This window comes from Manacus candei, unplaced genomic scaffold (assembly GCF_025592945.1).
Source record: "Manacus candei isolate 608988 ecotype Guabito, Panama unplaced genomic scaffold, ASM2559294v1 h1tg000076l, whole genome shotgun sequence".
Taxonomy (NCBI): domain Eukaryota; kingdom Metazoa; phylum Chordata; class Aves; order Passeriformes; family Pipridae; genus Manacus; species Manacus candei.
Window position 1 is genome coordinate 3,815,338 of NW_026138124.1, and position 12,653 is coordinate 3,827,990.

The 12,653-nt window shown below is 49.8% G+C and overlaps 1 protein-coding gene across 2 annotated transcripts in view; it reads right to left on the minus strand.

Annotated features, from left to right (window-relative positions):
* Positions 1-1,524: 1,524 nt before the first annotated feature.
* CLIP2 (CAP-Gly domain containing linker protein 2) overlaps positions 1,525-12,653 on the minus strand; it is a 74,998-nt gene continuing 63,869 nt past the window's right edge. For both annotated transcript variants that reach the window (XM_051809286.1, XM_051809285.1), the window contains 7 exons: positions 11,814-11,871; positions 10,202-10,285; positions 9,634-9,790; positions 8,978-9,137; positions 7,852-8,037; positions 6,114-6,176; positions 1,525-5,570 (listed from right to left, as the gene is read on the minus strand). In XM_051809286.1, the coding sequence (XP_051665246.1) occupies positions 5,559-5,570; positions 6,114-6,176; positions 7,852-8,037; positions 8,978-9,137; positions 9,634-9,790; positions 10,202-10,285; positions 11,814-11,871 (720 nt within the window). In that variant the 3' untranslated portion in view covers positions 1,525-5,558. The remainder of the gene's footprint in view (positions 5,571-6,113; positions 6,177-7,851; positions 8,038-8,977; positions 9,138-9,633; positions 9,791-10,201; positions 10,286-11,813; positions 11,872-12,653) is intronic.

The following is a 12,653-nucleotide window of genomic DNA, read 5'->3' on the forward strand; positions in this document are numbered from 1 at the left end:
ATCCCACCCTTCAGTCCTTCCCAGCTGTGGAACCTTAGGACCTGACCTGAGTGAGCAGCAACTGCCTCCAAAAGCCAAGGGCAGGAGTGTAGCACCTTCATCAGTTCCCCTACTGCACCAGCACTGGGCTGAGCCCTATGGACCTTCTGTGACTGGAAATTCCTCCCAATAAAGTTCAAATGAATTATTCTTCTTCCAGCCCTTGGAGGACAGTGAAGCCCATGGACAGTGAAGCAGCAGCACCTGCTCCAGAAATAAGCCATGTGGTGACCCAGGGACCCACTGATCTTGCCCTGCTGTTTTAGGAGATCCCAAGACCCTGCACTGCACAGGGTCAGGGAACTGCTGGAGAGACAAAGTCCCAAGTTATTTGTTCTTGACAGCAACTCTTACTCACCTTGAAAAAGGAAAATCAAGGACCACACTGCACAGACCCTGTTACAGCTGTATGGACAGTTTTTATGGTGCTGTCATCAGTCATCTGTAACTTTCTCAGGGCGTTGCTCTGGAACCAGCCCACCACCTGCACATCTCACCTGCTACTGGAAAGAATTTAAAACTTCCAGGTAATCATGGTAATGGAGAATTTTAAATCCAGGAACAGGAAGAGCCAGAAAGCAAGGGGAAAAGCATTCCATTTTTTCCTGTATCTTAGGGCAGCTGGCAATACGTTCCTATAAAAGATCTACAGCCACTGGTGCAGGAAAACGCAGCAGGAAGAGATGGATGTTTTGTTGCTGTATGAGCAGTGCCAAGCCAGGGCACAGCCAGTCAAGGAAGTTTCCAACTGAGATGCTGTAGAACGAAAAAAGCACCAAGCCCTGGAATAAACCCCTCCAGTCCTGCCTCATCAGTGACAGTAACCACACAATGCTCAGAGCATCCATATGGGCAGGGGGTAGGAACATAAGGAGAGGAGAGGCAGGAGGCTGGGAGCTGGCAGATCCTCCCAGGCTGTTCCACTACAATTCCCATTTCCCAATTCCCTGCAATTCCCACTGATCCCTTTCTCTGAAGGTTTGTGGTAGGTGAGCTGGAAGGGATGAGGATGACCCGACCCCAGCCTCTAGAAAATGAAGGTGGCACCAATCAAACTGGAGTGGGTGCAGTGCAGCATCCTGCAACACTCCTCACCTCTGGGCATCGGGGATGTGTCAGTGAGGGACTGGGGAGATAATCATAAGGGAAAATCACCATGGATGAATAAATACCACCACCACCCCACAGCTCAGGAGATACCTGACAGCAGGAGCTGCCCCAGGTGTTGGGCCTGGCTGTCCTCACCTCTGGCACGGGATGCAGGAGAGCAGAGGCCACTGGGTGCCAGCTCTGGCACAGCTCACGCCCAGGACAACTCTGCAGCCTCCCAGGCAGCTGCAGAGCCCAAAGACAGATGGTTCAAGGTCACTGCTGTGGCTCAGGGCAAGGGGGACAGTGCCACAGCCCCGTGTCCCCAGCCCCTTCCAGCTCCTGCTCCGCAGAACACCCTGAACACACCCCAGCAGCCCCGGGGTGCCCGACTTCAGCCACAGAGTTTATTGTTTAGTACGAGCTCACCACACCAGCAAGCCAGGACAGGGGGGTGGTACATGAATACAGATGTGGAGGAGTTACACAGACAGATTTGTACAGCTTTTGTACAGAGGAAGAAAATGAATCAAATAACAAAATAGACATTAGCAGTCAAACCTTTTTTTTTGTCTTTTTTTTTTTTTTTTATATCATACTAACAAAATCTGATAGCCAAAAAATGACTAAGCTACAAAATTGTAATACATACTGTACGGGTAAAAGGTTATCATCCATTTATACATCTAGTATTGTCTTTATTCTGGTAACTTACATGAGGCCTATAGGATCTTAGTGTATTAATAACTCCCTACAGATAGTGCTGAGCTGCTAAAGCTGCCAAATAATGGAGTACTAGAATTTCTGTTAAGACTTTTACAGTGTAATTTGCATCATTTTGTTTAATGAAACCCTCATGCATCTCTACTGCAAGCCAGAGGAGCTGCTGGTGGCTGGGGTGAGGCAGGAGCTGTAAGGCCTTGGCTGGCAGCCTGACACAATCATTCCATAGGGCACCAGCACGGTGCTGCCCCTTGCTCCAGCTCTCTGGATGCTGCAGGAGGGATAAAGCTGAAATCCCCAAGCAAGACTGATTCTTTTCCCTTTGGTCTTGTGAGTTAGAGAAGAAATCACTCAACACAGAGTAGTCTCCATTCCAAAGGCTTTTTTTTCACTGGATAGCAGCTCAGCTTTCAGCAGAAAAGCATCACTAACTGTCAGGGTAATGCCACTGGCCCTGGGGCTGCTCCCACAGCCGGGGTGCTGGTCCTTCCCTCGGAGCCCAGAGCTCCAGCAGTGCGTGACCTCCTGCTCCCAACCCTGCAACTCTGGGGCACGATGCTCAGGACCCAGCTCCAGATGGAAAGCCAGCGTGGCACTCCTGGGCTGGGAGAAGGGCTGGGGAGAGCACAGCCCCCCACACCAGCTCTGGGGGATCGAGAGAAGAGCAAGGCTGAAGCCGAAGGGGGAGTGAAGGCACAAACAGGAACCAGCCCGGGTTGACAGCAGGAGATGGTGCATCAGCCCTCCAATGCCCTTGGAAACCTCTCCCGAAGAACCAAGCCAGTAAGAACAAGTATTGTGAAGTACTTTATACACCACCACATAGGCAAAAATAGCACTCAAACGTACAAATAAATAGAGGGGCTGGGGAATCTCCTCCTTGTCCTTTCCAAGTCTGTCCCTAGTTTGGTCTCTTATAACCTCAGAAGGGCAGCCAGAGGCCAGTGCCCTGGGGAAGCCTGTGCCAATTTTGGAGAGGGAGGACATGACTGAGGTTTAACCCCTCCTGGCCCCTTACACAGGGTTGGGTTGAAGCCCAGATGACACATGTGTGACAGCATGTCCTGTTGGTGTTGTGGTTGGTCCCATTTGGGAGCAGCTCCCATGGACCTGCACCCCAAGGGTGTTGGGAGCTTCACCCCACTGCCCATTTGGGTACAGCCCTGCAACAGGACAACCACAGAGCCTCCACAGAGAGCCAAGCAGTGCTGTCAGCTCCTGGCTGATCCTTAGGGACCAGTACAGCTCTTTACAGTCAGAAAAGACCATCAGCACCAACTCTGAACCTGCTCTGACTCATCTGCTGCTGTTCTGCACTGTCACCCGAGCTGAACAGGAAAAGCCACAGGTCTGAGCTGTTCTCAGGGGATGGTCCCCAGGAGGAGGCAGGAGCCAGAGACTCCTCCAGCCTGACAACTTCGGATCTGATTAACAGAACCAAATAAATGGTCCCCATAACCACTCCTGGTGAATCCTGCCCTGTACAGAGCCAAAGGGAGGTGGAAAGCACAGGTATCATTCCTCTGTAGGTGAAGGCAGCTGGTCACAAGTCACCAGAAGACCTATCAGGGAAAATAACTTACAAACCAGAATGGGGCATCCCTCCTGCAAGGGCCCAGGAAGCCCTGGGAAGCTGCAGACATGACTTTAGAGACCATCCAGCCAACAGGAGCACTTTGGGAAACACCAGCCCTAAATTCTTAAAATTTAAAACAGCAGCTCCCAGTGAGGTATCTCTATTGAGGGCTGTAACAAATGAACACCCCCTCTGGGACTTTCCTAAATCACTTAGAAAATGAATACACCACCAGGAGGATTTTGGAGACCACCCTAGGGAAACTCCCAGAGCTAGGCAGAGATGTGGCAATCTTTCCTGAAGAAACACTCTACAAGGCAGGATGGGATCTCATGTGAATCACTTCCAGCCAGTTCAGTCCCAGGCTCTGCCTTCCAGTGCCATGCACCAGATTTCTGCTGTGCTTTCTGACCTGCTTTACTCCCCTGAAGCCCCCTTCCTCTCCCAGCCTCCTTTGAAGGATGGGAGATCACTAATCATGAGTGAGCAGGGTCAAGTATTCAGCATCATCCTCCTCATGGCAGAATTGCAGCCATGAAGCCCAAGTCTTTCCCAGGCTGCTTCTGGCTGCCCACCCTTCCAGGAAGCAGGAGTCCAGCAATCCTTACTATGAATAAGTAACACAACTATGTGGGAAATCAGGGCAAAAAGCAATGGAGCTGATGTGCCATCATGTTCACCTGCCTGGGATCTGGCTCAGATCTCCTCTCCCAGTGGTCTCTTCCATCCTGTCCTTTCACAGATGCCCCATCATAACACAAGAGCTCATAAGACTGGAGGAGTTGGGCATTAACAGGGGGGAAACCTGGTAAAATATTGCTGTGACTGTTCCCTGTGGTACTGAACAGTGAACCTGAGCTGGGCTCTCTCACACCTTTAAGAGCACATTGTCCCCTTCCTCTGCTCTCGTGTTTTTTGGGAGTTGAGGTCCAAAGTTAGAGTAAAGCCTTGGGAAGAAGGCACAGGATCCTTGCCTGGGTCTGCACTGCTGGTACAGACACGAGAGCTGTGCAGGCTCCACTCCTGGATTTCCCCTGCTCCAAATACTCACACTCAGGCCATACCAGAGTCAGTATGAGTGCTCACAGCAGCACCTTCACCTCATCCATCCCAGGTTATCCCACTGAAGAGCCAAGGACAGCTCTGGAAAGTGTCAGGCAATTAGCTGATACATTAAACAGGCAAGGAGGGAACCTTCTCCTCAAGCCATCTGTCCCACACTGACTGCCCCCAACATGGAGCTCCCAGGCCAGTGATCCTGAGATCCAGCATCTATGGATCTGGAGTTCAAAACAGACCCAATAAAACCCCAAGGAGTGAGGGGGGCCAGGCTGGACAGGCTGTGGCGTGGGACATCAGCAGGTCTGCTCAAAGATCTCACTGCAGGAAGAAAGGCCACCAACACCTGAGAGAAGTGTGCCTGTCCCCAAACTCAGAGCCACCACAGCTCCTTCCCCAGGAACAGCAGGGGGGGAGAAACAAAATAAATATTCCTCTGAAACTGGATTATTTCCCACAACATGCTATGATACAAGAAGTAAGTGCAGCCTCTGTGCTCTAAAACAGTGATGTCTTCTGCAATGAGAGGAGGGGAACACGTCCCCACACCCTGTTTTCCTCATACCAGCAGGTTTCACTCACTTGTGCAGGTCCTCAGGACATCAGGGTGGGTGGGAGGGAAGGGACAGACCCCGTGGGAAGTGTGCAGCCCCTGGGCACACACTTTGGAGTTGGACACCACAAGCAAATCCCTTTGCAGCTCCTGTGGGGTTACTGGGATTCACTGATACTTCAGCCACCGGTCGGGGCAGCTGCCACCCAGACCATGTCAGCTGGTGGGGCAAGGGCAGCTCAAACAACACAAATTCCACAGTCAAAACCAATACAAGTAAGAAACCAAACCGAGAGAGATCCTTCTGCTCCCTCCTGGAACAATGGCTGTCTTGGAAAACTGGACTCCGGGATTGTCCTGATTACATCAGTTACTACATTATAAACATTGTCCTTCCTTGAAGTGAAAATACTGTGTGTGGTCTTTTGGAGGTGCTAAAAGCCAGATGTGGTGTTGTTTTTCCTGACTGTGCAGAGGAGCTGATACTGGCGTGAAATGATCCTCTTCACCTCTTCTCTATCAGAGCTTCTCCTGGAAGAAAACAGACCTTGTCAGGCAAAATGAGACAGGCACAGAGGTCTTTTCTGGAAGAGGACACTGAGGCATGGAGTGGAATGCCATGTCCTGACCCACTGCTCTCCCAGTGAGTCCCTCAGACTGGCCATCCTGCCTGCAGGGAGATGAAATCTGAAGCTACAGGTCTTGTCCTGAATAATGAAAACCGAGACCAGGACAGCGTCCCACAAATGGCACCCACATAAAGGGGATGGCAGAGATCTGAGTCTGAGCAGGTTCTAGCTGGGGCTGCCAGGAGAAGAGTCACACAGCACTGACCCAGGACACTGCAGTGCTTCTCTGCTTTCCCACTGCTTCTCCCAGGGCAAGCACCCACTGTGAGGTTCCCACCACACTCAGGAACTGGAGATGTGCAAAGCCTCTTCCTTTCAATGAGGGAATGATACAGACAAGCTTTTGCTGGCAGAACTGCCCCATCCAAGTGCTGTGCCCAGTGCAGCAGGCAAGAAATCACACAAAGCAGCCACTGTTTGGAACAACATCCTGCTCATAACTTACCTCTTGCTTGTGGGATTTATCCTGCTGGTGAATCCCGTTAGAAGACCCAGAATTTCCAACAGTCTGCAATGGAGAACAGACAATTCTTACTGGAGAGGGACAAAGATCCTGGTGGGTTTGCTTACAACACCGAAATCTGGTAAAGCTGACGTGTCCTTCCTTAGCTGCCCACTCCACACAAGGAAAGGAGGATACAAACATCCCAGCCCACTTTTGGCAAGAAGCTTCCTGCCCTCTACGCCCTGGCCCAATCCCCACCATCCCTCCCAGCTACAAAACATCCCCTGATTTCCTTACAGACACAGATCCACTCTTCACTCCCACCTCTTAAATCCCCAAAAGCAAACCCTCAGCCAAAGAGTGTCAGCTGCAAAACATGGCACACTGAACATCCAGCACTGAAAAGGACATTTGCCACTTCCCATCTCCAGAGACAAGTCTGGCAGCCAGGATAGGCTGTTCTATCTTTAAAAAGCACAAGGACTTTTAAACATTTATAATGTTTCTTTAGCAGGGATAATACGGAGCCCTTCAGCTTCAAAATGACAGCATAGCCAGCACAAGCAAGAGAAGAAAGCTGCAGCCTGGAATCCCAGCATTCCACTTGACACAGCAATTACCACAGAAGCTAAAGCCACTCTGGAGGTACCAACAGGATTATGGTACATCTTGGACTGCCACAAACTTGTTGTCTGGGCCAGCAGAGCTTTCAGGGCTGCAGTTTTTACCTTGCACCCTCCTCCTGACCAACTCATGTGCCACTGCAATGCAAACAGGGTTTGGTGTATCCAAAGAGGACTGTCATGGGGGGGTAGAAGGCTTGATATCCCCAGATTACCTACCACAGCATATCTACACCTGCATCAGGGAAAACAAGCTCTCAGCCCATTCTCTGTACTACCCTAAGGTACATTACTGCAAGAGAAAGACATTTTTCAGCTAAGCATTTAAGTGAACAAGTATGAGAGGAGCACTGGTGCATCTGGGCTCTGAGAGCCACGGCCTGGTTGCAGAGCCAAGGGAAAATACAGCTGGAAGAGCAATCAAGGACAGGAAGCACAAAGCAGGTCACTTTGCAGGAGGAATCAGTCAGGGCTGAGACACCACACATGTGAGATGGAAAAACCAAATGTTGAGAGTCAATTTACTTGTTGTAGCCTTCACTTTCACAAAGAATGATGCAAGACAGAAAACAGAAGCAGTTTTCTTTTAGTCAGAAGAAACAAAGGGAAACCAGAGGAAGTTGGGAAAAGAAGATAGTAACTGGAGTGGGAACATTCACAGTCCACCAGCAAACCCACACTGGACACAGAGGTGCCTCCAGGAACTGGTAAGAGTGGAAAACATTTTCCCAGGGCAATTTCTCCAAAGTTTCTGCCTATGGACTGCACAGAAATAAACCTCTCAAAGAAGAGGGATGGCAGAGAAACCTCAACTTTCGTGTTCTAAAGTGCCTGTACTGCAAGGCCGTGCAGCCACATGACACTGCACACACAAAGAACAGTTACTCACACTGCAACTTCCCCAAAACACCACGTTTAGCAACCGCTCTCCAGAGCACAGAGGGATCTGTGACTACCAGCTAGCAGGGATTTTACAGCTTTAAGCTACATCTGACAGAAGAAGGCTCCAGCAGGGAGAAGGCGACCCAGCCGAGGCATCTCCCCGGAGCACAGGGCAACATCCCAGGGGATTGCTGAGGGCTGAGCGACCCCGGAGGTGGCTGCTGATGCTCTACCTGTGTTTTCTCAGAGGAGAGCCTCATCGCTTCCATGAGCTTCTCCATCTGGTGCCCCTGCTCCAGCGCGTTGCGCAGCACGTCCTCCGTGCTGACGAGCCGGTGCTGCAGCCGGATCACCTCCGACTCCGACGAGGGGTCGATCAGGGAGAATCGCCGCTGGTCCGTCACCGACTTCTCCTTGTCCTTGGACAGCAGAGGGAAAAGGAGGAGCATGTTAGATCAAAACCAGCAACTGCAGAAACTCCAAGTACAAACCCACAACCCCACGTAACTCCTGGAGCCGCGCTGCGATTCCAGCGGCGGATGGGGGCCGAGCACAGCTCCTGCCAAGTGCGACCAGCAGCGGCTCCAGTTCAAATCGGTTATTCACATTTCAACCACTGGAGGACACTGAAGTACACGGGAATTAGAGGATGTTACTTATTATTAGATCACAGAACGTGTAAAACGTTCTCTGAAAGACCTGTAGCTGAAAGACCTTCGGTTTCTCCCGCAAATTTTAGCCCTGTTTGGCCACGGATCTAAAACCTGTGGGGAGAGAAAAACACTGGAGAAGGACATACCAGTCTACAACTTCCTCACAAGGGTAGGCACTGATCTCTGGTGACCAGTGACAGGACCCAAGGGAATGGCTGTGTCAGGGGGTTTAGAATCACAGAATAGCCTGAGTTGCAAGGGACCCACAAGGAAGGTGGATATGAGGAAAGGGTTCTTCCCCCAGAGGGTGGTTTGGCACTGAACAGGCTCCCCAGGGCAGTGGGCACAGCACCAAGGCTGCCAGAGCTCAAGAAACATTTGGACAACACGCTCAGGGACAGGGTGGGATTGTTGGGTCCTCTATGCAGGGCCAGGAGTTGGACTCTATGATCCTTGTGGGTCCCTTCCAGCTCAGGACATTCTGTGATTCTATGACATACAGACGTTTTTGCTGCTTAATGAGATGCTGCTAAGCCAGGCCACTGCTCACAGGCACTGTCAAGGAAGCGCCCCATCAGATTGGGAAGCACAAAACAAGGCACAGAGACTTGGAGCAAGGTCTGAAAGGCTCAGCCCACCCTCCTCCCCAGCAGCACAGAGCCCTCCAGCCCCAGGCCAAGCCCAGGAGGGGGTTTGGTGCCCTCACCAGCACAACCAGTTTCTCTCGCAGCCCCTTGATGTCATCTTTGAGCTTCTGCTCCTTCAGCCTCCACTCGGCTTTGTGCACTTCCCGGCTGAGGTCGCGCTCCGGCCCCGGTGAGTGCCGGTTTGCCTCCAGTAACAAGGCTCTCAGCTCGTTCAGGCTCCTGGAAGAAGCAGCATGAAGAGGTGAAAACATTCCCAGAGCCCACACACCACTGGAGTCCTGCTGTGCTCCCTCCCATCTTTGCTGCAGATCCAAAGACAGGCCAGCGAGCAAATCTCCCCCACTCCCACCGCTTCGGGGGCTCAGATCCCTTGTTGTCCCACTGTGCCAGCTTCAAGGAAACTGGGACCTGCACAGGGCACTGTTTTGGAGCAGGGCAGCTGCCAGCTTGGCTGGCTTGCAGATGACTTCATTCAGCATCTACATGGGCACTGAGCTGTCTTGCAGCTCCTGGCAAGCAGTGAGTGACAGGGTAGTGCCTCTGAGAATTCACAGCCCCTAATTCTAACCAAATTCCCACATCAGCATCTCTAAAGAACAGGAAAACTGGGGGCTGGACTTCAACAATGTCTACATTCCTTCAGGTGGTCAATTAAGCACCCAGAATGAACATGAATACACACAGAGCCCCTCTGTCTCCAGACCTGCACACTGACCTTTCCTTCTTGAGCAGTTCCTGGCTAATCAGGACCAGTTGCCCTGAAGCATCATGTGTTTTCTTGGTCAAGGCTTCCAGTTCCCCTTCCAGCCTCTTCTTTTCTTTGAACACTGAATCAGCCTTCTTTTCTGCTGTTTTGCATTTATTTTCCAAAGCTAGGAGAAGCAGAGGATTTGGGGGAAGAAAGGTCACTTGGTCCTTTACTTACAGTCCCACTTTTCGCCTTTTCCCAATTCCCACTCCTAAGAGCACAGATGTGTTTAGTTCTGGATCTGACCCTATTTAAGGGGAGATCCTGGAAACAACACTCAGCTCCACTGACTTCTCTCTCTTTAGCTTTAGACATTCAGGGAACCCAAATCCTCCCTCACAGGATACAAAATATTTCCTGCAGTGTTTGTGTTCAACTCACGAATTAATGTTTACCAACATTACCCACTGAAAGATCAGCAGCATCATGTTTTACACCAGCCCATTTCAGCACCTGGGCCCTTGTTCAACACCAGTAACAGAGGATGAGGAGGGAAACACCTCATTCCCACCAACACTGGATTAGGGAAACTTACCACTTACTTGGGCCCTTAGAGTTTCAGTCTGGGACACCAGGGATGACACCTCTTTGTCTCTTTTACTCAGCTTGTCTTGGAGGTCTGTGGGGAAAGGAAAAGACAAAGATCAGAAGGCTGGAAAGTGCTTTGTGCAAATCAGGGAGGTGTTGACTGTATGGCACAGGTTGGGGTGCACAGGGCATGGTGATGGTACCCTTCCTCAGCAGAGAAGCAGCAGGAGAGAGATAACACATGTTTCTCACTGCATTCCATCACCTTCCAGGCATTTGGAGGTGGGATGCACAGCTGGGAAGTCATATCAAACAGGTTTAAGAAAACAACCACAAAGGAGGGGGGAAAAGGGGAATAAAACATAAATAAAAACCACCAAAGGAACTTTCAGAACATTTATTTGTATCACCTCCTACACTGGAAGGCAGAGATAGTTCCAAAAGACATGTTTTCTGGAACTAATGCATTTCCACAGTCAGAGCTGTAGATCTGAAGTCTGATGCTTTTGTGGCTCAAGTCTGACTTGGTTGTTTTCAGTACATCTATCTATCTTTGGCTTATTCAGCATGGAAACAACACACATATGGGCTGAGTGACCATTTAGAGCAGTGGCTGCTGGACTAGTTAAGCTCTGCCAGGACTAGGCAGGAATTACCTGTCAATCAGCAAACAGTTTGGTGCAGAAACCTAGAACAGTTTGGGTTGGAAGGGAACTTAAAGATCATCTTGTTCCAACTCCCTGCCATGGGCAGGGACACCTTCCACTAGCCCAGGCTACTCCAAGCCCCATCCAGCCTGGCCTTGGACACTTCCAGGGATGGGGTATAGCATGTATGTGCTCTACATAAAACTGTACCTGCAAAGACAGATGAGGCTGATGGACAAAGCCTGGCTTGCACTGAGGGCAGATGGAAATAGGACAAAACATCTCTGTTTGAATCCACCACCAGCTGGAGGAACACTCAAACTGAACAAAGGTTCTATTAAGTGAAGTTTAAGCCAGTAAAAGTCCCCAGTAACCTCAGTTTAAATTGCTGCATCCTAACAGGGGCTGTCTGAGTCATCCAGCTCTGCTGCTGCTCAGACTCAGGGTTACAGCTCACCCTCTGTGAGAGGGCTGAGTGCAGTTCAGTTTCAATTTCCTTTATGCAAATTTTCTGAGTGCATAAAATTCCAAGTTTTGGTAAAAGGACTGATTTGATTTATTGTAAGCTTAATAAAAAGTAGCCCTCGTTATTTTAAGCCAGTCACATTAATATTTGCCATCATCACTCCTCTCCTATGAACAAATGACATTTCAGGTCTGAATTTTACCTGCTGTAAGAATCAGTGATGAGATGGAAATGTACCTATTTCCCCAGATCTGTCTCCAACCCGCAGCATCTGCATAGTGAGTGTGTAATAAAAATGAAAACTTCCCTCCCTGCATATACTCAGCCAGAAGAGAAGGAAAAAAACAAAGCCAGGCAACAAATGCCATCCAGCAAATTCTGAGAGATGAAATGACTTCCTAAGCCCCATCTATGCAGCTGTGCCTGCAAGAGCAGAAAGTCAGAGGAGGTAAAAGCACATAAGCTACTAGAACAGGGTTTTCCACATAAAAACTATTGTTTCATACCTTCCATAGTCTGCTTCATCTTTATCTTTTCTTCTGAAATATCATTAGTTTCAATCATCTGAAATAAATGTAAGACATGAGATGTAAACCAACATTTTACCCGAAGATTTAAAGCAAAGTTAAGAACCACAAAGCCCCATCCAAAGCAGAGGGTATTCAATAACCAAGTAAGAGTGTTTCACATCTTTCCCAAGAGGGAAATAAAGGGTTTAGAGGAGCCACTTGTCCTGTTGGGCAACCAGTACCATCTGAGAGTGCCCACACACAACAGGCAGCTGAGCACAACAGTGGGATTCACCCAGGAGGGAAGAGAGCTCAGGCTTTCCCCACAAGCTCTGGGTCCAGCTCTGCACACTCAGAGTTTGCACAGGGATGGAAGAGCTGCTCTCCCTCAGACCAGGCTCCTCTGGTCCATCACAGTGAATATTCAGGTGCAAATGCTCTCCAGCACTCAGCTTGAGACCCACCAGTCAACGAGTTCCTCAGCTTCTGAAGGACTTAACTCTGCCCCAAGTTATAAACACATTGATAAAATAATAATAATTAGAGAATGAATGCATCAATAAAAAGAATAACAAGCAAATGCTGGTCCATATAGAGGATTCTGCCTTTCCCCCCTTTTCTATACTGCAAGGAAAAGTCAGAGGTCACAGAGCTCACAGTCAAGCTTTCTGTGACATGAGGCCACTGTGGCCACCACTGAGAGCCCTGAGGTCAGTCCCCAAAAGTCTGAGTGGGCTGTAGGACACAAACAGAAGCAGGAGCACCCCTGAAAGGGAAACCCATTTCCTGATGTACTTTTGGTATGGAAAAACTACTTAACTGCTCTTGGGAAGCCCA